Source organism: Macaca nemestrina, chromosome 10, assembly GCF_043159975.1.
Source record: "Macaca nemestrina isolate mMacNem1 chromosome 10, mMacNem.hap1, whole genome shotgun sequence".
Classification (NCBI taxonomy): Eukaryota; Metazoa; Chordata; class Mammalia; order Primates; family Cercopithecidae; genus Macaca; species Macaca nemestrina.
Window position 1 is genome coordinate 11,850,754 of NC_092134.1, and position 18,831 is coordinate 11,869,584.

At 50.0% G+C, this 18,831-nt stretch overlaps 1 protein-coding gene across 7 annotated transcripts in view; it reads left to right on the top strand.

Moving 5' to 3' along the window:
* The window catches only part of LOC105495499 (calcium/calmodulin dependent protein kinase kinase 2), a 60,744-nt gene that overhangs the window by 30,437 nt on the left and 11,476 nt on the right, over positions 1-18,831 (top strand). For all 7 annotated transcript variants that reach the window (XM_071070950.1, XM_071070953.1, XM_071070954.1 and 4 more), the window contains exons 6-13: positions 3,320-3,453; positions 6,879-6,915; positions 12,089-12,110; positions 12,256-12,344; positions 14,241-14,440; positions 14,983-15,036; positions 18,285-18,358; positions 18,445-18,532. In XM_071070950.1, the coding sequence (XP_070927051.1) occupies positions 3,320-3,453; positions 6,879-6,915; positions 12,089-12,110; positions 12,256-12,344; positions 14,241-14,440; positions 14,983-15,036; positions 18,285-18,358; positions 18,445-18,532 (698 nt within the window). The remainder of the gene's footprint in view (positions 1-3,319; positions 3,454-6,878; positions 6,916-12,088; positions 12,111-12,255; positions 12,345-14,240; positions 14,441-14,982; positions 15,037-18,284; positions 18,359-18,444; positions 18,533-18,831) is intronic.

The following is an 18,831-nucleotide window of genomic DNA, read 5'->3' on the forward strand; positions in this document are numbered from 1 at the left end:
GCCGGGCGTGGTGGCACGCACTTGTAAATCCCTGGCTACTTGGGAGGCTGAGGCAGGAGAATCGCTGGAACCTGGGAGGTGGAGGTTGGAGTGAGCTGAGACTGCGCCACTGCACTCTCCAGCCTGGGGGACAGAGCGAGACTCCATCTCTCAAAAAAAAAAAAAAAAAAAAAAAGGATAAATTAAAAACATGTAAATACCAGATATTTGAATTATATCTACCCCCCCGCCCCCCCAAAAAAAAGGCCAGAGCACAGGAGGGCTCATCATGGAGAACAGTTTCTTGCTGACCTCTTTCCTTCTCCTATAGGCAACCTTGATTTTTAGCACTTTTAGTTGCCGGTAGCTCCTGTGTGTGGTCAGATGATAGGCCTGCAGGTGAGCGTATCGGAGGCTGCTTCAACATAAGCTCCCTGCCAGCATTGCTGGGCAAAATGTCAGCTTGGGCCAAAAAGAGAAATTAGGTAAGAACAAACAGCTGGGCGTGGTGGCTCACGCCTGTAATCCCAGCACTTTGGGAGGCCGAGGCGGGTGGATCACGAAGTCAGGAGTTCAAGACCAGCCTGGTCAAGATGGTGAAACTCCGTCTCTACTAAAAATACAAAAAAGTAGCCGGGCATGGTGGGCGCCTGTAATCCCAGCTACTCAGGAGGCTGAGGCAGAGAATTGCTTAAACCTGGGAAACAGAGGTTACACTGAGCCGAGATCACGCCACTGTACTCCAGCCTAGGCGACAGAGGGAGACTCCAATTCAAAAAAAAAAAAATAACAAACAAACCCCATCCTAACAGTAGGACCCTGGTTTATCCTCCTTGTCCAAACGCTGCGCCAGGCCATGATCCTTGCATCACTATGATCAATTTTTGACATCTGCTTCTGACTTCTTCTGGTAGAGGATTTCGCTCGCTTAAACACTCCTTCTTACCTCCTGTCTTCAAATAACAAATGGTGTCCTGTAACAATGTACCAGAGACTGGGTGGCTTCACCAACAGACATTTATTTCTCACACTTCCTTTTTTTTTTTTTTGAGACAGAGTCTTGCTCTGTCACCCAGGCTGGAGTGCAGTGGCCGGATCTCAGCTCACTGCAAGCTCCTCCTCTCAGATTCACACCATTCTCCTGCCTCAGCCTCCTGAGTAGCTGGGACTACGGGCGCCCGCCACCTTGCCCGGCTAGTTTTTTGTATTTTTTAGTAGAGACAGGGTTTCACCGTGTTAGCCAGGATGGTCTCGATCTCCTGACCTCGTGATCCGCCCGTCTCAGCCTCCCAAAGTGCTGGGATTACAGGCTTGAGCCACCGCGCCCGGCCTATTTCTCACACTTCTGGAGGCTGGTTCATAGCACCATCTCAGGCCGGGTGCAGTGGCTCACGCCAGCACTTTGGGAGGCCATGGTTGGCAAATCGCTTGAGCCCAGGAGTTTGAGACCAGTGTGGGCAATGTAGTGAGACCCCTGTCTCTACCAAAAATTTAAAAATTAGCTGGGCATGGTGGTGTGCACCTGTAGTCCTAGCTACTCGGGAGGCTGAGGCAGGAGGATCACTTGAGCCTGGGAGTTTGAGGCTGCAGTGATTCTTGATTGTGCCACTGCACTCCAGCCTGGTAGACAGACCCTGTCTCAAAACAAACAGACATAGGTAGTGCCTTACTGCATCCTTACATGGCAGAGGAGCTAGACAGCTCTTTGGGGTCTTTTGTTTTGTTTTGTTTTGAGATGGAGTCGTGGAGTCTCGCTCTGTCACCAGGCTGGAGTGCAGTGGCACAATCTCGGCTCACTGCAACCTCTGCCTCCTGGGTTCAAGTGGTTCTCCTGCCTCAGCCTCCCAAGTAGCTGGGACTACAGGCGGGCACCACCACGCCTGGATAATTTTTGTATTTTTAGTAGAGACGGGGTTTCACCACGTTGGCCAGGATGGTCTCGATCTCCTGACCTCATGATCCACCTGCCTCGGCCTCCCAGAGTGCTGGGATTCCAGGCCTGAGCCACTGCACCCAGCCTGGGGTCTCTTTTATAACAGCACTAATCTCATTCATGAGAGCTCTACCCTCGTGACCTGCTCTCCTCCCAGAGGTCCCGTCGCCTAATACCATCACAATGGGGATTAGGTTTTGACATAGGAATTTTGGAGGAGCACAAACATCCTGACCATAGCACCTCCCTTTCCCCAGCAGGCAGTGGAACGCTCTCCTGATGGTCCGCTCCTCTGTGGACACACACCCACCACTTCCCCCTCTTTCCAGCTGTATGGCGAGTGTCTGCCATCTCCCCACGCCCTCTCTTTTCCTTTGAACTCAGCTTTCCTCCTTTCACATCCTCCCTCTGACACCTGTACTTTTGCCTTTCCTTTTCCAAGGCCGATCACATCCCTGTTCTATTCTGTTAGTCACACTTAGAGCCTTACGTACATGGGATGTGTGCCATCGTGAGGGTTTTCACTGTGGGCCTGTACATCCTTGTGACTGCCTATTATTTACTGCAGGATCAAGCACTGGCCTGAGTGCCTCTCCCTTCTGTATAGCCTTTTGTTTTTCTCTCCTGATGCTTGCTTCTTTTCTTCTCCCTGGCTTCATTTTACGTCTGTGCTATTTCAGTTTTTTTTTTTTTTTTTTTTTTTTTTTTTTTTTTTTTTTTTAGATAGGGTCTCAGTCTGTCACCCAGGCTGAGTGCAGTGGCATGATCACAGCTCACTACAGGCTTGACCTTCCTGGGCTCAGGTGATCCTCCTACCCCAGCCTCTTGAGTAGCTGCAACCACAGGCACGTGCCACCATACCTGGCCAATTTTTTGTGATTTTTGTAGAGTTGGGGTTTCTCCTTGTTGCCCAGGCTGGTCTTGAACTCCTGGGCTCAAGCCATCCCCCCACCTCAGCCTTCCAAAGTGCTGGGATTTCAGGCGTGAGCCACAGCGCCCAGCCGGCCATCTGTGCTATGAGTTAAGGAGTAAGAGTTAATGTTTATGTCCATTTTGTGGACTATAAAAACTGAGCCCAGAGAGGGGAAGTGATTGATGCACCCTGGGTGTTGAGATTGCTGAGCTAGACTGCAGTTGCCTCAGCACTCCTGCCTTTCACTGTGGACTGGGGCATGGACTGGGGATGTGACAGGAAGGAGGGAATTCACAGGACGGCCGAGGGCTCCGCCCTCACTCACTTCCAGCGGCAGAGGAGACAGAGGAGGAGAGGGCTAGTTAAAGCCCCTGGTGGCAGCAGCCCCTCCAGCCCTGCGGAGACCCTCCCCCTTTTGGCATTCCACCTGCAGCTGCCCTCTGCGGAGGAAAGTCTCTTTGCCCTGACCCTGGGTCTGCTTTTGTTTCCTTCAGGCCGCCCCCCACCCCGAGGCACCCGGCCAGCTCCTGGAGGCTGCATCCAGCCCAGGGGCCCCATTGAGCAGGTGTACCAGGAAATCGCCATCCTCAAGAAGCTGGACCACCCCAATGTGGTGAAGCTGGTGGAGGTAAGGGTGGAGGCCCCGAGGAGGGCGGGAGGCCCTGGCTTTGCTAATACCCAGACACCCCGCTGCTGGTTTCCAGGGAGAGCCAAGTCACACCAGACCGCTCACTGCAGGCCTGAGTTGTATTTACTGCTCCCTAAGACGATTTATTACTCACATTAACTATTTTTTCCCTTCTGTCTTTTGCCTGCTTTGTTTTTGTGTCAGATATTTATTGCTCTCATTTTACGGACAAATTGAGGCTCAGAGGGATCCCTTCACCCATTTCTGTCTCTTTGAAGCTGGTTCTCTTTCTACTTACACATATGGGTAGTTGTAGCGCAAAAGCAGCCACACACATGATGGAAACACATGGCATGACTGTGTTCCAGTAAAACTTTATTTACAAAAACAAGTCCAGGCGCAGTGGCTCATGCTTGTAATCACAGCACTCTGGGAGGCCGAGGTGGGCAGATCACTTGAGATCAGGAGTTTGAGACCAGCCTGGCCAATATGGTGAAACCCCATCTCTGCTAAAAATACAAAACAAACAAACAAACAAACCAGGCAGAGGGCTGAATTCAGCCCACATGCCATAGTTTGCCAGTCCCTGCTCTAGATCAGCAGTTCTCATACTTTTTGGTCTCAGCAATTAAAAATACAAAAAAATTAGCTGGGTGTGGTGGCGGATGCCTGTAATCCCAGCCATTTTGGGAGGCTGAGGCAGGAGAATTGCTTGAACCTGGGAGGCAGAGGTTGCAGCGAGCTGAGATCGTGCCACTGCACCCCAGCCTGGACGACAAGAGTGAAACTCTGTCTCAAAAATAAAACAATTTTTTTGAAGACTCAAAAGTATATGAGTTATATTTAGTAATATCTACCACATTATAATTTAAAACTGAGAAAATTTAAACTATTAATTATTTAAAAACAACAGGCTGGGCACGATGGCTCATGCCTATAATTCCAGCACTTTGGGAGACTGAGGTGGGAGGATTGCCTGAGGCCAGCAGTTTGAGACCAGCCTGAGCAACATGGCGAAACCTCATCTCTACAAAAAGTTAAAAAAATTAGCCGGGTGTGGTGGTGCACGCCTTTGGTCCCAGCTATTCTGAAGGCCGAGGTGAGAGAATCACCAGCCCAGGAGTTCGAGGCTGCAGTGAGCCATGATTGCGCCACTGCACTCCAGCCTGGGAGACAGAGTGAGACCCTGTTTCTAAAAAAGAAAAGAAACAAAAAGAGAACAATACGCTTATTATGTGTTAACAGGAGTAATAAATTTTTTTTTGAGATGGAGCCTTGCTCTGTTGCCTAGGCTGGAGTGCAGTGGCACAATCTCAGCTCACTGCAACCTCTGCCTCCTGGGTTCAAGCTATTCTCCTGCATCAGCCTCCCAAGTAGCTGGGACTGCAGGTGCGTGCCACCACGCCTGGCTAATTTTTTTGTATTTTTAGTAGAGATGGGGTTTCACCATGTTAGCCAGGATGCTCTCTTTCTCTAGAACTCATGATCCGCGTGCCTCGGCCTCCCAAAGTGCTGGGATTATAGGCATGAGCCACCACACCTGGCCAAGTAATACATTTTTATGAAAAATAAAAAGTAGAAGAGTGGCTTCGTTTTTCATTTTTGCCTTTTTTTGGGTTACTGTTTGGCTTGATAGGAGACATTTGGATTCTCATATCTGCTTTTGCATTCAATGTGTTGTGACATCACATATCATCAGGTTTCTGGAAAACCCTGTAGACTAGTGGAGAATGAGAGTCAAAAAGGCAAATATTGTCTTCGTTTTAAAGTGAAAATAGTGAACCTTGTAAACTCCCTGAAAGCATCTTGGGGATCTGCAGAAGTCTCCAGATCATGTTTGGAGCACCTCTGGTCTAGATGGCAAGGATTTGTCACTGTGCTGGATGTTCAGAGTGCCATGGGAGTACAGAGCAGAGCAGCCAGCTCACTGGGAGAAGCTGGGACAGGCCTCTTAGAGGAAGTGATGTTTGAGATGGCCGTGGTGGTTCCCTGGATGAGAAGTCACGGAAAGGCATTGCAGGGCAGAGAGCTGCGTGTGGAAAGGGCTGGAAGCCTCCATTTGGGGCAGCACACAGTGCCTTCAGGAGATGTGAGGGCTAGCTACCACCTTGCCTGGGACTCATCGGGTGCAGAACTCCAGGTGGACAAGGTCCTGGGTGTGCCTTCCCCACAGGGCATGGCTCAGGGCTTCAGCCTGCATGCCCAGGCTCTGCCGAGGGTGCCTCCGTTTCCTGGGACCTGTTGTCTTATTGATCTTGGGTGGCTGGAGAAAGCGGATGTGATGGGGGAAGAGACTAATCTAGCCAGGGAAGCTGCATTTGTTTCTTCCCAAAGGAGACAGATGGCAGTTGCAGGCCATCACCACCGGTCACACTGAGTGTCACAATCTCGACTCACTGGTGCTGGAGTTGGCCGTTTTCGAGGAAGCCCAAGGGCATTTGGTTAGCGAAGGGCCCTGGTCCTGGCAGGGTGTCTTTTCTCTCCGCTGCCCTATGGCATTTGGCCTTTTCACCCAACAAGACTCTGCCAGCCCATCTGTTGGTTCATTCATCAGATGTTCCCTGGGCACTTTCTGTATGCCGTGCCCCGTACAGGACGCCACTGAGGAAACCAAGGTGAATGTAGCCTGCTGCCTGTCTTTTGGAGAGAGAGAAAGTGCTATGGCTGTTCTGAGCAGGGAGACATCATTTCCTGTGGGGGTAGGGGCAATGGGGAGGCTTCATGGAGTCACTTGAGCCCAGTTAGGATTTGAATTTTCACCCTGAACACTGCTGTCTCCTAGGAGATGGGTTGGATTCCTGTTTTTTTTTTTTTTTTTTTTTTTCTTTTGAGACAGAGTCTTGCTCTGTTGCCCAGGCTGGAGTGTAATGGCGCAATCTCGGCTCACTGTAACCTCCACCTCCCGGGTTCAAGCGATTCTCCTGCCTCAGCCTCCTGAGTAGCTGGATTGCAGGCATGTGCCACCACGCCCAGCTAATTTTGTATTTTTAGTAGAGATGAGGTTTCTCCATGTTGGTCAGGCTGGTATCGAACTCCTGACCTCAGGTGATCCGCCCGCCTCGGCCTTCCAAAGTGCTGGGATTTCAGGCATGAGTCACCGCGCCCGGCCAGAGACGGGTTGGACTCTTACTCAAGCATGAGATATTACCGGTGGGGTATTTTGGCCCCTCCCTTTTGCAACCTCCTTTCTGAGTGTTCATATCCTTGAGGATCAGACAGAGGCATTTATTTTCCGAATAGCCATTAGGATCTTACACTCTGGGGGTTTTCCCTATGCCCTCCATCTTAACTGGGAAACACACTGCCAGGTGCAGCCCTCCTGTTGGCAGACGCAGCCACGCGGATGCTCCTCCTCCCTGCTCATATCTGTTCTCTTTTTCTCCCCCGCTGTCGGTCTCCTGCCTGTTCCATGTGTCTGTGCCAAGGTCCTGGATGACCCCAACGAGGACCATCTGTACATGGGTAAGGAAGCCCTTTTCTTGTGCCACTCTCACTCAGGCACCACACCTGCCAATGCCCAGGGGTCCTCTCGAGGCAGCCTGTGCCCTGGCACCTTCCACCAAAGACAGCTTTCGCTTTCCTGGTCCAGCTGGCCCCACCGGAGGCCATACCCCTGGTTGGGATCAGGAGGTGGAAGGGAGTTCTTGCTGGAACTTTATCTGTATCTCCTATTCATTCATTTGCATGTATTTATTTTTTTGACTCAGGGTATCATTCTGTTGCCCAGGCTTACAGTTCAGTGGTGTGATCACAGCTCACTGCAGCCTTGATCTCCCAGGCTCAAGCGATCCTCCCACCTCAGCCTCCTGAGCAGCAGGATTACAGGCATGAGCCACCATACCCAGCTAATTTTAAAAACTTTTGTAGAGACAAAGTCTCCCTATGTTGTCCAGCCTGGCCTCAAATGCCTGGGCTCAAGAGATCCTCCTGCATTGGCCTCCCAAAGCATGTATGTATTGACCACCTCCTATATGGTGGGCACTGTTCTAGGTGGTACATAGAAAAAAGGTAGAAAAACAATTCTAGATTTAATTTAACATTGTATAGGAAAAACTGTCACCAGCACCCCAAACTCATGATTTCATGGATATTATCATCTAGGACAAGGCTAAAAAATTAAAAACTGAGTCAATTTAAAGAAAAACATTAAATAAATAATTTATGTGGCATATAGGTATGGCCAGATTATAAACATAGTAGGCAAATAAATGAAGTTTGGGGAGATACAACAGAAATCACAATATGTCAAAAGTCATTCTGGCCCAGAATGGCATTCTTAGCATAATTCTCTCACTTGGGACCCCAGATCCAGGTCAGAATGGCTTTGAGCTGTTTCTGAGGCGTGCCTTTGTTCATTCAACAAATGTTACAGTTTGTCAGACCCTGCTCTAGGTTCATCAGGGACAACATTCAAAACCCACTGTGCTTGGGGAGTGCACCTGAGTGTGATGCATGGGTTTCCAAAGTGACAACACCGTAAACGAGGGGCCTCGAGTTTTGGGTTGGGGGATGGAGAAATACAGTGGCTCCCCAAGGAATGTCTCACCAACGTGACATTTGGACAGAACAGTAGGGACCAGGTGGCAGAAGGTATTTTACAACATTGTAAAGAACTTGGATCGGGCGCAGTAGCTCACCCCTGTAATCCCAGCACTTTGGGAGTCCGAGGCGGGTGGATTACCTGAGCTCAGGAGTTTGAGACCAGCCTGGGCAGCATAGCGAAACCCCGTCTCTACTAAAAATACAAAAATTAGCTGGGCATGGGGGTGTTCACCTGTAATCACAGCTACTCAGGAGGCTGAGGCATGAGAATCACTTGAACCTGGGAGGCAGAGGTTGCAGTGAGCCAAGATGGTGCCACTGCATTCCAGCCTGGGCAACGAAGTGAGACTGTCTCAAAAAAATAAAAAAATAAAATAAAATAAAATTGGCTTTGACTCTGAGGGTGATGGAAGCCATTGGGGGGTTTGAGCTGAGGGGTGGAATGAGTATAAAGAGAGCATGGCCCAAGCCTCAAGGAACAGTTTCCTGATTTACTTGAGCTGGGCAGCTGCAGGGACAGTTTTTCACTCCTTGAGGTGGCAGTTGCAGAAAGGAGCCATGCTAATTTGGGGTATGTGATTCCAGTGGTTTCGAAAATCCTGACACGGTTATATTTTACTTTCCAGTCACAGCTGTGTGAGCCTGAGACAGACAGGGCAGTGCATGAGGCCAGGTAGTAGGTATCAGGAAGGGTCTGCAGCTACAGGCCTGACATGCCAAGGGCAGAAAACTCAGTCCAGGTGCGGTGGCTCATGCCTGTAACCCTAGCACTTGGGAGGCTGAGGTGGGAGGATTGCTTGAGCCCAGGAGTTTGAGGCTGCAGTGAGCTATGATTGTGCCACTGCACTCCAGCCTGGACAACAGAGCAAGACCCTGTCCCAATAAAAAAACAAAAAACAAAAAAGTTGGAGAGGGGTCTGGGTATGGTGGCTCATACCTGTAATCTCAGCACTTTGGGAGGCCGAGGTAGGTGGATCACCTTAGGTCAGGAGTTCGAGACCAACCTAACCAACATGGTGAAACCCTGTTTCTGCTAAAAATACAAAATTAGCCAGATGTGGTGGCACATGCCTGTAATCCCAGCTACTTGGGAGGGTGAAGCAGGAGAATCACTTCAACCTGGGAAGCGGAGGTTGCAATGAGCCGAGATCGTGCCATTGCACTCCAGACTGGGTGACAGAGCAAGACTTTGTCTCAAAAAAAAAAAAAAAAAAAAAAAAAAAGGTAGAAAACTCCATCTCTATTTCTAGAGGTTAAAAAATTCCCACCCACTGCTCAGCCCCAAAAGTGGTTGAACTGTCAGCGACTGAAAATAGACCTGTTTCAACAGGCCACCCTCCCTCATGCCACCGGATTTATGGTGCTTGGGTGGGTGGGAGGATGGTGCTGAAATTCATGAAGCGTGCAAGTTAAGACTTAAATAACCAAGGCAGGAAAGGCCAGAGCTGAGGGGGCCAGCGTTGGGTTGTCTGTAGAAGCTGCACCATAGCAGCATTGCCTTTGCTTTTAACTATAGCCTGAAGCAACAGCAAATCTGCCCTAACTCACGCTGGTTGATGAAACTGAAGACAGGGAAGGCCTGGGAGAGTTCAGTTCTTTTCCTGATCAGAACCTTTTTTTTTTTTTTTTTTGAGATGGAGTCTCGCTCTGTCGCCCAGGCTGGAGTGCAGTGGCGCGATCTGGGCTCACTGCAAGCTCCGCCTCCCAGGTTCACGCCATTCTCCTGCCTCAGCCTCCCGAGTAGCTGGGACTACAGGCGCCTGCCACCTCGCCCGGCTAGTTTTTTGTATTTTTTTTTTTTTTTTTAGTAGAGACGGGGGTTCGCCGTGTTAGCCAGGATGTTCTCGATCTCCTGACCTTGTGATCCTCCCGTCTTGGCCTCCCAAAGTGCTGGGATTACAGGTTTGAGCCACCACGCCTGGCCTGATCAGAACCTTTAAGCCTTCTTTTTGTCTGAGTAGCTTCCCTGTTCCCCTTGGTCACCTCAGCCCTTGGAGAGCTTTGAAACAACCCTTTGGTTTCATTAAAAAAAATGTTTTTGCCTGTAATCCCAGCACTTAGGGAGGCTGAGGTGGGCGGATCACCTGAGGTCAGAAGTTCGAGACCAGCCTGACCAATATGGTGAAACCCCATCTTCACTAAAAATACAAAAAATTAGCTGGGCATGGTGGCAAGTGCCTGTAGTCCCAGCTACTCGGGAGGCTGAGGCAGGAGAATTGCTTGAACCCGGGAGGCAGAGGTTGCAGTGAGCCAAGATGGTGCCACTGCACTCCAGCCTGGGCAACAGAGCAAGACTTCATTTCAAAAAAAAAAAAAAAGTTTTTTTAAATTTTTGTGGGTACATTGTAGGTGGATATAGTTATAGGTTACATGAGATGTTTTGATACCAGCATGCAATGCATAATAATCACATCATGGAAAATGGGGTATCCCCTCTGGTTTCTATTACATGCTCATCTCATCGTGGGTGTATGATTCCAGAACAACAAGCAGCCCCAAAGTCATTCTCCACTGGATTTTGAAATTGACTGTGCATGGCCGGGCGCGGTGGCTCAAGCCTGTAATCCCAGCACTTTGGGAGGCCGAGACGGGCGGATCACAAGGTCAGGAGATCGAGACCATCCTGGCTAACACGGTGAAACCCCGTCTCTACTAAAAATACAAAAAACTAGCCGGGCGAGGTGGCAGGTGCCTGTAGTCCCAGCTACTCGGGAGGCTGAGGCAGGAGAATGGCGGGAACCCGGGAGGCGGAGCTTGCAGTGAGCTGAGATCCGGCCACTGCACTCCAGCCCGGGCGACAGAGCGAGACTCTGTCTCAAAAAAAAAAAAAAAAAAAAAAAAAAAAGAAATTGACTGTGCTCTTTTTTTTTTACTTCCTAAAGTACAGCCTTGTATTCCCAGTTATGCTTGTCATAGCAGAATCAAATAATAACTATACCACGTGACCCAGCAATTCCACTCCTAAGTATATACCCAAAAGAACCGAAAACAGATATCCACACAAATACTTGTACACGAATGTTCACTGTGGCACTTCCCAATAGCCAAAAAATAGAAATAGTCCATGTGCCCCTCAACAGATGAATGGACAAAGAAAATGTGGTCTATCCATACAGTGGAATATCATTCAGCCATTAAAAGGAATGAAGCACTGATCCATGCACCAGTGTGGATGAACCTCAAAAATGTGCTCATGATGCTAAGTGAAAGAAGCCAGGCACAAAAGGCCACATAGTGTACAATTCTATTTATATGAAATGTCCAGAACAGGCAAATCTATAGAGACAGGAAACAGATTGGTGGTGGCCAGGGGCTTGAGGGAGGGAAGAATGGGGAGTAACTGCTAATGGGTATGAGGTTTTTCTTTTGAGGTGATGAGAATGTTCTGGAACTAGATAGTTGTGATGCTTGCCCAACATTGTGAATATACTAAATGCCACTCAATTACACACTTTAAAATGGGTAATTTTATGTTATGTAAATTTCATCTAAAAAAAACCTGTTTTTGAGACAGAGTCTTGCTCTGTTGCCCAGGCTGGAGTGCAGTGGTGCAATAGCGGCTTACTGCAACCTCCACTGCCCAGGTTCAAGTGACTCTTGTGCCTCAGCCTCCCAAGTAGCTGGGATTACAGGCACCAGCCACCACACCCAGCTAATTTTTGTATTTTTAGTAGAGATAGGGTTTTGCCATGTTGGCCAGGCTGGTCTCGAGCTCCTGACCTCAGGTGATCTGCCCACCTCGGCCTCCCAAAGTGCTGGGATTACACTGGCGTGAGCCACCGTGCCCAACCCCCTGCCTTGTTTTCTTTGATCGGTGGATCCTGGGCCAATTTGAGCACTAGAAGTCAAGCCAGACTGTGGGCCTGGGGACGTCAGAAGTTCCTGGTTCTTTGCCTTCTGATGGAAATTTAGCAAAGCAGGACCTTGGCCAGCTTGGTTCAGTGGACTGTTCTTCTCCCCAGCTCTAATATTAGTTTCTGTCTTTCTCGTTGTTTCTGGAGGTGGTTGGGAGGTGGGGAGGACAGAGAGAGAGAGAGAGAGGGGGATGTTCAGTTTCCCATGTAACAGTTTCACTCCCTTTTCTTCCCTACAGTGTTCGAACTGGTCAACCAAGGGTGAGTGTCCCAGCTCCCAGCAGGGGTGATGTGAGAAGCTTCTCGAGCTGTATAGCTGAGTGAGGTGCCACCGGGCTCTGCTCATGAGAGAGGGCAAGGGCCGGGCGGGTCTGGTTTGTGTTTCATGCGTGTGTCGACCTTTCAGGCCCGTGATGGAAGTGCCCACCCTCAAACCGCTCTCTGAAGACCAGGCCCGTTTCTACTTCCAGGATCTGATCAAAGGCATCGAGTACTGTAAGGAGGGCCTGCGGGAGGGCTCTCACCCAGTGGGTAGTTAGCATTCCGAGCGTGGGTACAAATTGGAAAGTGTCTCTTTTCTTCCTGGAGCACAAGGAGGTGGGCGGGTGGATTGGGGTTCTCTAGAGGGACAGAATTAATAGGATATATTTATATACAAACAGGGGAGTTTATTAAGTATTAACACGATCACAAGGACCTTGCAAGCTTGAGGAGCAAGGAGAGCCCATCTAACTCTCAAAACTGAAGAACTTCAGTCTGATGTTTGAGGGCAGGAAGCATCCAGCATGGGAAAGAGACATAGGCTGGGAGGCGAGGCCAGTCTCACCTTTCACGTTTTTCTGCCTGCTTTATATTCACTGGCAACTGATTAGATTGTGGGTCTGCTTTCCCCAGCCTTCCCCAGCCCGCTGATTCGAATGTTAATCTCCTTTGGCATCACCCTCATAGACATACCCAGGATTAATACTTTGTATCCTTCAAGCCAATCAAGTTGACACTCAGTATAAACCATCATAGTGGGAAACAGAATTGTGTGAGATGCAGAATCAGGGCCAGCTGCAGAGAGCCACTCTAGGGCCACGGCCCAGGTGAGCCAAAACCCTTCTTCTTGCCACTCGGCAAAATGAAGAGCAGTAACAGTAGTGACTATTTAGCACTTTCTATGTGCACCAGGCATGTTTGGGGCTCTATTTTTTATTTTTTCATTTTTTGTCTCTTATTCCTGCCAGCGACCCTGGGATCAGAGTCCTGTTCACCTCCTGGAACCTAAGCTTCCTTATCTGTAAATGGGGATAACGTATCTCTCGCCAGGGCTGAGACTGGCCAGTACACATCAGTGTTTGATTGGCAGGCGTCCTCTCTGCTTCTGCTTGTTAAACATCTTAGTCTTTTTTTTTTTTTTGAGATTCTTGCTCTCTCGCCCATGCTGGAGTGCAGTGGCATGATCTCAGCTCACTGCAACCTCCACCTCTTGGATTCAAGCGATTCTCGTGCCTCAGCCTCCCAAGAAGCTGGGATTACAGGCACATGCCACCATGCCCGGCTAATTTTTGTATTTTTCGTAGAGATAGGGTTTCACCATGTTGGCCAGGCTGGTCTTGAACTCCTGACCTCAGGTGATCCACCCACCTTGGCCTTCCAAAGTGCTGGGATGACAGGCGTGAGCCACCGTGCCTGGCCAACATGTTAGCTCTTATCCCTGCCTGTCACATAGGATGATTATGAGGTTGAATTAAATGTAAAACGTGAATGTGAAACACCTACCACAGGGCCGGGCCCCTCACTTGGTGCTCTGCAGAGGGAGCTGCTACTGCTTTTACTGAAATCATCTTTATCATCATCATCACCCCAGAAACGGCAGCTGGGTCTTCCAGGCCATAGAGCTGGCCTGTACCATGGGCTGGTATCCAGCCAGGAGGAGTTAGCCCAGCCCTCAGTTCTGTATGTGGTTCACATTTCCAATCGGCATGCTCAGGTCATTGTTGGTTTGGTAAATCATTTGAGTATTGGCTGTTGGTAAATTAAACTGTGTTTCGCTGTCATTCTCACTTCTGGCTGTGAGCCAAGCACAGCAGAAACTTTCCATGCACTGTCACTTGTGAGTTAATAACAGGCGATTACGAATTGCTGTTGGCAGTGTTCATGTGTCATTGTCGGGAAGGGGTGGGGTGATGGTGGGTTGGGACTTCCTTGAAGACACTTTCTCCCTCATCTTTTAGAGCCTGTCAGTGCGTGGCAGGTTTGGGGAGTGGAAGGTGGGAAAAGGCCTGGGTCTGTGGGAGACCAGGCACCAGAGGGCGCCATGCCTATGTCTCCGGGCCATGTGGCCGCATAGAGGTGCTCATGGGGTTTTCTTGCCCCGTCTCCCACCTGCCGTCTACGCCTCCCCAGTACACTACCAGAAGATCATCCACCGTGACATCAAACCTTCCAACCTCCTGGTCGGAGAAGATGGGCACATCAAGATTGCTGACTTCGGTGTGAGCAATGAGTTCAAGGGCAGTGATGCTCTCCTCTCCAACACCGTGGGCACACCCGCCTTCATGGCGCCCGAGTCGCTCTCCGAGACCCGCAAGATCTTCTCTGGGAAGGTAAGCCTGGGCCTGCCTCAGCCACAGAGTTCTGCCTGTGTCAGTGTCTTTTGGGCTGTAAGCAGCAGAAACCCAACGCACATAGGCTTAAACAGTGAAGCCACTGGATCATGATACGGAGGGGTAGGCTTCAGGCTTGGCTAGATCCAGGGACTCAAACAGAAACCATCTCTCTCCATCTTTCAGTTGTTTTTCTTATTTGGTTTCCTCCACAGGTGGGTCAGGCACCCAGGGACCAGGTTACTTTCTATCATTTGCCAACCTCAGTGGCAAGCGCATTCCTTGTTCTGAATAGCTCCTGTGAAAACCCTGGGGTTGGCTCTGATTGGCCCAACGTGGGTCATGTGGCCATGCTTGAGCCAATCACTATGGCTGGGGGTAGTTGTGCTCTCATTGGCCTGGCCTGGATCCTGTGCCTGCCCCAGAGCCTAGGAGACAGGATTGGTCAGGGCTGAGTCAAGAGGTGGTTCCCCAAAGGAAAGCTGGAGGATTGGAGGCTGGACCGCCCCTTGTGCCCTCACACTAAGCTCTTTTTCTTGTAGGCCTTGGATGTTTGGGCCATGGGCGTGACACTATACTGCTTTGTCTTTGGCCAGGTAAGAGGGTGGGGTGTCCTGTCCCCTCAGTGCTGCTGGGTAGCCCCTGGGTTAATAGTCACCCTTGCAGGAAGACAGTACTTACTTAAGAGTTATTTTAGTCTGGGCATGGTGGCTGACGCCTGTAATCCCAGCACTTTGGGAGGCTGAGGCAGGCGAATCACTTGAGGTTAGGAGTTGGAGACCAGCCTGGCCAACATGGTGAAACCCCGTCTTTACTAAAAATACAAAAAATTAGCCGGGCGTGGTGGCACGTGCCTATAGTCCCAGCTACTCAGGAGCCTGAGGCAGGAGAATCGCCTGAACCCGGGAGGCGGAGTTTGCAGTGAGCTGAGATTGCTCCATTGTATTCCAGCCTAGGCAACAAGAGCGAGACTCTGTCTCAAAAAATAAAATAAAATAAGAGTTATTTTATTTCTACACCTAGATCTCAATGTGAAAAAGGATGCCTTCTCAAATGTACATGTGTATGTATGTCATAATCATATCTATGAAAAAATGGTCTGTTAAAACAGAAGGATTGGCAGAGGCTCTAGAGTTTATAAATAGTTGATAAATTTAGGGCAAGGACAGCAGTTCTGCCACCTCTCGCATTTCTGAGCCCAAGACAGACATCACTAATCAATAACCGTACTCGTTCCTCCTGAGCCTGATACTGCTCTGATGTTCTTTCCATCAGGGTATTCCTAGAAGCTCTTGTCAGAGGGGTAACACAGGAATGGAAGTTAAAAGCTGTTTGCCGGGCGCGGTGGCTCAAGCCTGTAATCCCAGCACTTTGGGAGGCCGAGATGGGTGGATCACGAGATCAGGAGATCGAGACCATCCTGGCTAACACGGTGAAACCCCATCTCTACTAAGAAATACAAAAAACCAGCTGGGCGAGGTGGCGGGCGCCTGTAGTCCCAGCTACTCGGGAGGCTGAGGCCGGAGAATGGCGTGAACCCGGGAGGCGGAGCTTGCAGTGAGCTGAGATCCGGCCACTGCACTCCAGCCTGGGCTACAGAGCGAGACTCCGTCTCAAAAAAAAAAAAAAAAAAAGCTGTTTACCATTGTTGATTTAGGGAGTGCTGTTTGGGCTTTTCTGTTGTTGTTATTTTGTTATTATTGATATCTAGGGGCTTCTCTTTTTTTTTTTTTTTTTTTTTGAGATGGAGTCTTGCTCTGTCACCCAGGCTAGAGTGTAGTGGTGCGATCTCGGCTCACTGCAACCTCCGCCTCCTGGGTTCACGCCATTCTCCTGCCTCACCCTCCTGAGTAGCTGGGACTACAGATGCCAGCCACCACACCCGGCTAATTTTTGTATTTTTGTAGAGATGGTGTTTTGCCTTGTTGGCCAGATTGGTCTCAAACTCCTGACCTCAAATTATCTGCCCGCCTGGGCCTCCCAGAGTGCTGGGATTTGGGATTACAGGCCTGAGCCACCACGCCTGGCCTTCTTGTTTTAACTCTGAAGTTCAGTTTGATTATGTGAGCAAGAAAAACATAGGTTTTTCCCTTTCCTGAGCTTGTGTTCTTATCGAGGAAAGCCTGAGAAACTGGTCCCGTGAAGAAGTAAAGGAGTTTATAATGATTGCCTCTCAGTATTTGATTAGAAAAGTTTTCAATCATATAGCAAAGCTGGAAGAATTGTCCCGTGAACACCCACATACCCACCACCTGGATTCTACTATTAACTTTTTCCTGTGCTTGTCTGTTCATTCCTTACCCATCCCTCAGTCCATCTGGTTTCTTACTGTGTTTCAGAGTAAGTTACCACCATCTCTGCTCTTCCTTCCAAATGCCTTAGAAGGCAGTGACTAGCTAGAGCTCAAGCCACTGCTCTTAATGAAATCATTTTCCTTAGACAGGGTGGTTCAGGTCCCTCTGCCACCTTTTCCAGCGTTTTCAGTGCCCCATGTAAAGATTCCTTTTCCAGCACACATGGCCGTGCTCCCGTTGAGTCAGGCCCTCGGCTGGGTGAAAGCATCGATTTGTCACCCAGAAGGTGGTGCAACAATAGGCTTCGGAGTCAGCTGAATCTAGGCTGAAATCCCTCTTCATACTTCCTGGGGCACATTATTTCTCTGAACTTCTGTTTTTCTCTTCTGTAAAATGAGAATACTACTTGTTATTTCTGATGACTTCTGAGAGGATTGACAGAAATAATTAAGTATCCATTAATTCAGCAGATATTTATTGAGCCCTTACTTTGTGCCAGGAACGCACCTAGTCATGGGAGAGTCCGCAGTGAACAAGACAGACAGAAATCCCTGCTTTCTTGGCGCTAACATTCCCGTGGGAGGGGTTAAACAATAAACAAATCTGTACGATAACGTCAGGGATAAGTGCCACCATGAGGAATGATGTGGGCGGTGGTGGTATTGGGGGTTGTTTGTTTTAGACAGGGCTTCAGGAAGGCCTCCCTGAGAAGGTGAGCTTTAGTCAGACACCTGCATGGTGGGAGAGACCAAGCCACGTAGATGTTGGTGGGAAGAACATTCCAGGGATGGGGAACAGTGAATGAAAACCTCAGGGCAGGCCGGGTGTGGTGGCTCAAGCCTGTAATCCCAGCACTTTGGGAGGCCGAGGCGGGTGGATCACGAGGTCAGGAGATCGAGACCATCCTGGCTAACACGGTGAAACCCCGTCTCTACTAAAAATACAAAAAACTAGCCGGGTGTGGTGGCGGGTGCCTGTGGTCCCAGCTACTCAGGAGGCTGAGGCAGGAGAATGGCGTAAACCCGGGAGGCGGAGCTTGCAGTGAGCCGAGATCGCGCCACTGCACTCCAGCCTGGGCGACAGAGCCAGACTGTCTCAAAAAAAAAAAAAAAAAAAAAAAGAAAACCTCAGGGCAGGGCATGGCGCAGTCCAGGCTAAGCCCTTGAAAATCACTGCCGCTGCCCCAAAGTCTTTTGTGTTATTCATGTCGTTCCTATTGTTCACCTGGCAAGTGGGCGATAAGCATTGTTTGCTTTGGTGTAAGTAGGTAAACTGAGGCCCCGCTACAGAGGGAGGCTGCAGTGTGCTTGGGAAAGGCTCTAGCCCTTTGAGAGGGACATTCCTGGGCCATTCCTGGCTCCGCCTTGCGCCGGCCAGGCCCCACACCCGTGTCTGGGCCATTCTCGGGGAGAATGGGAGCTGCTTGCCCCCAGCCTGGGCCACGATTGATTTCTCTGCTGTATCCTATGTGGAGTGGCACAGCACAGGTGGCCCTCAAAGGGCAGATGTGGCCATCATTGACTGCCACTCTGACGCTGGCCTTTTTGCAGTGCCCATTCATGGATGAGCGGATCATGTGTTTACACAGTAAGATCAAGAGTCAGGCCCTGGAATTTCCAGACCAGTGAGTATCTCCAGCTGTCCCGTATCGCTCCTGTCTGAGTTATTGGCGGTCCCGTGTCTCCCACCCTGACGCGTCTCCCTCCCCAGGCCTGACATAGCTGAGGACTTGAAGGACCTGATCACTCGTATGCTGGACAAGAACCCTGAGTCGAGGATCGTGGTGCCGGAAATCAAGGTACCCTTTGCTTGGCCTGTGCCCCGTGCTTGGAATTGTTTGGCTCAGCCCTGCCTCAGCCAGACCCCACACCCATGTGTCCACAGCGCCACACCTTCCTTGGCACCGCTGTTCTCCCATGCCCCAGGGCCTCTGAGCTGCTGGCGGCTGTTGAGTGTTGGGGAGGAAGATTTGGACGTTGTGTGCACTGTGATTGTGGGAGTGGGATCTGTGACCGGCCAGCCTGCACTTGCTCCAGCTGGCATGGGCTGACGGTATCCACACTCTGCAGACCAGCCTGGGGCCTCTGTGCTCCACAC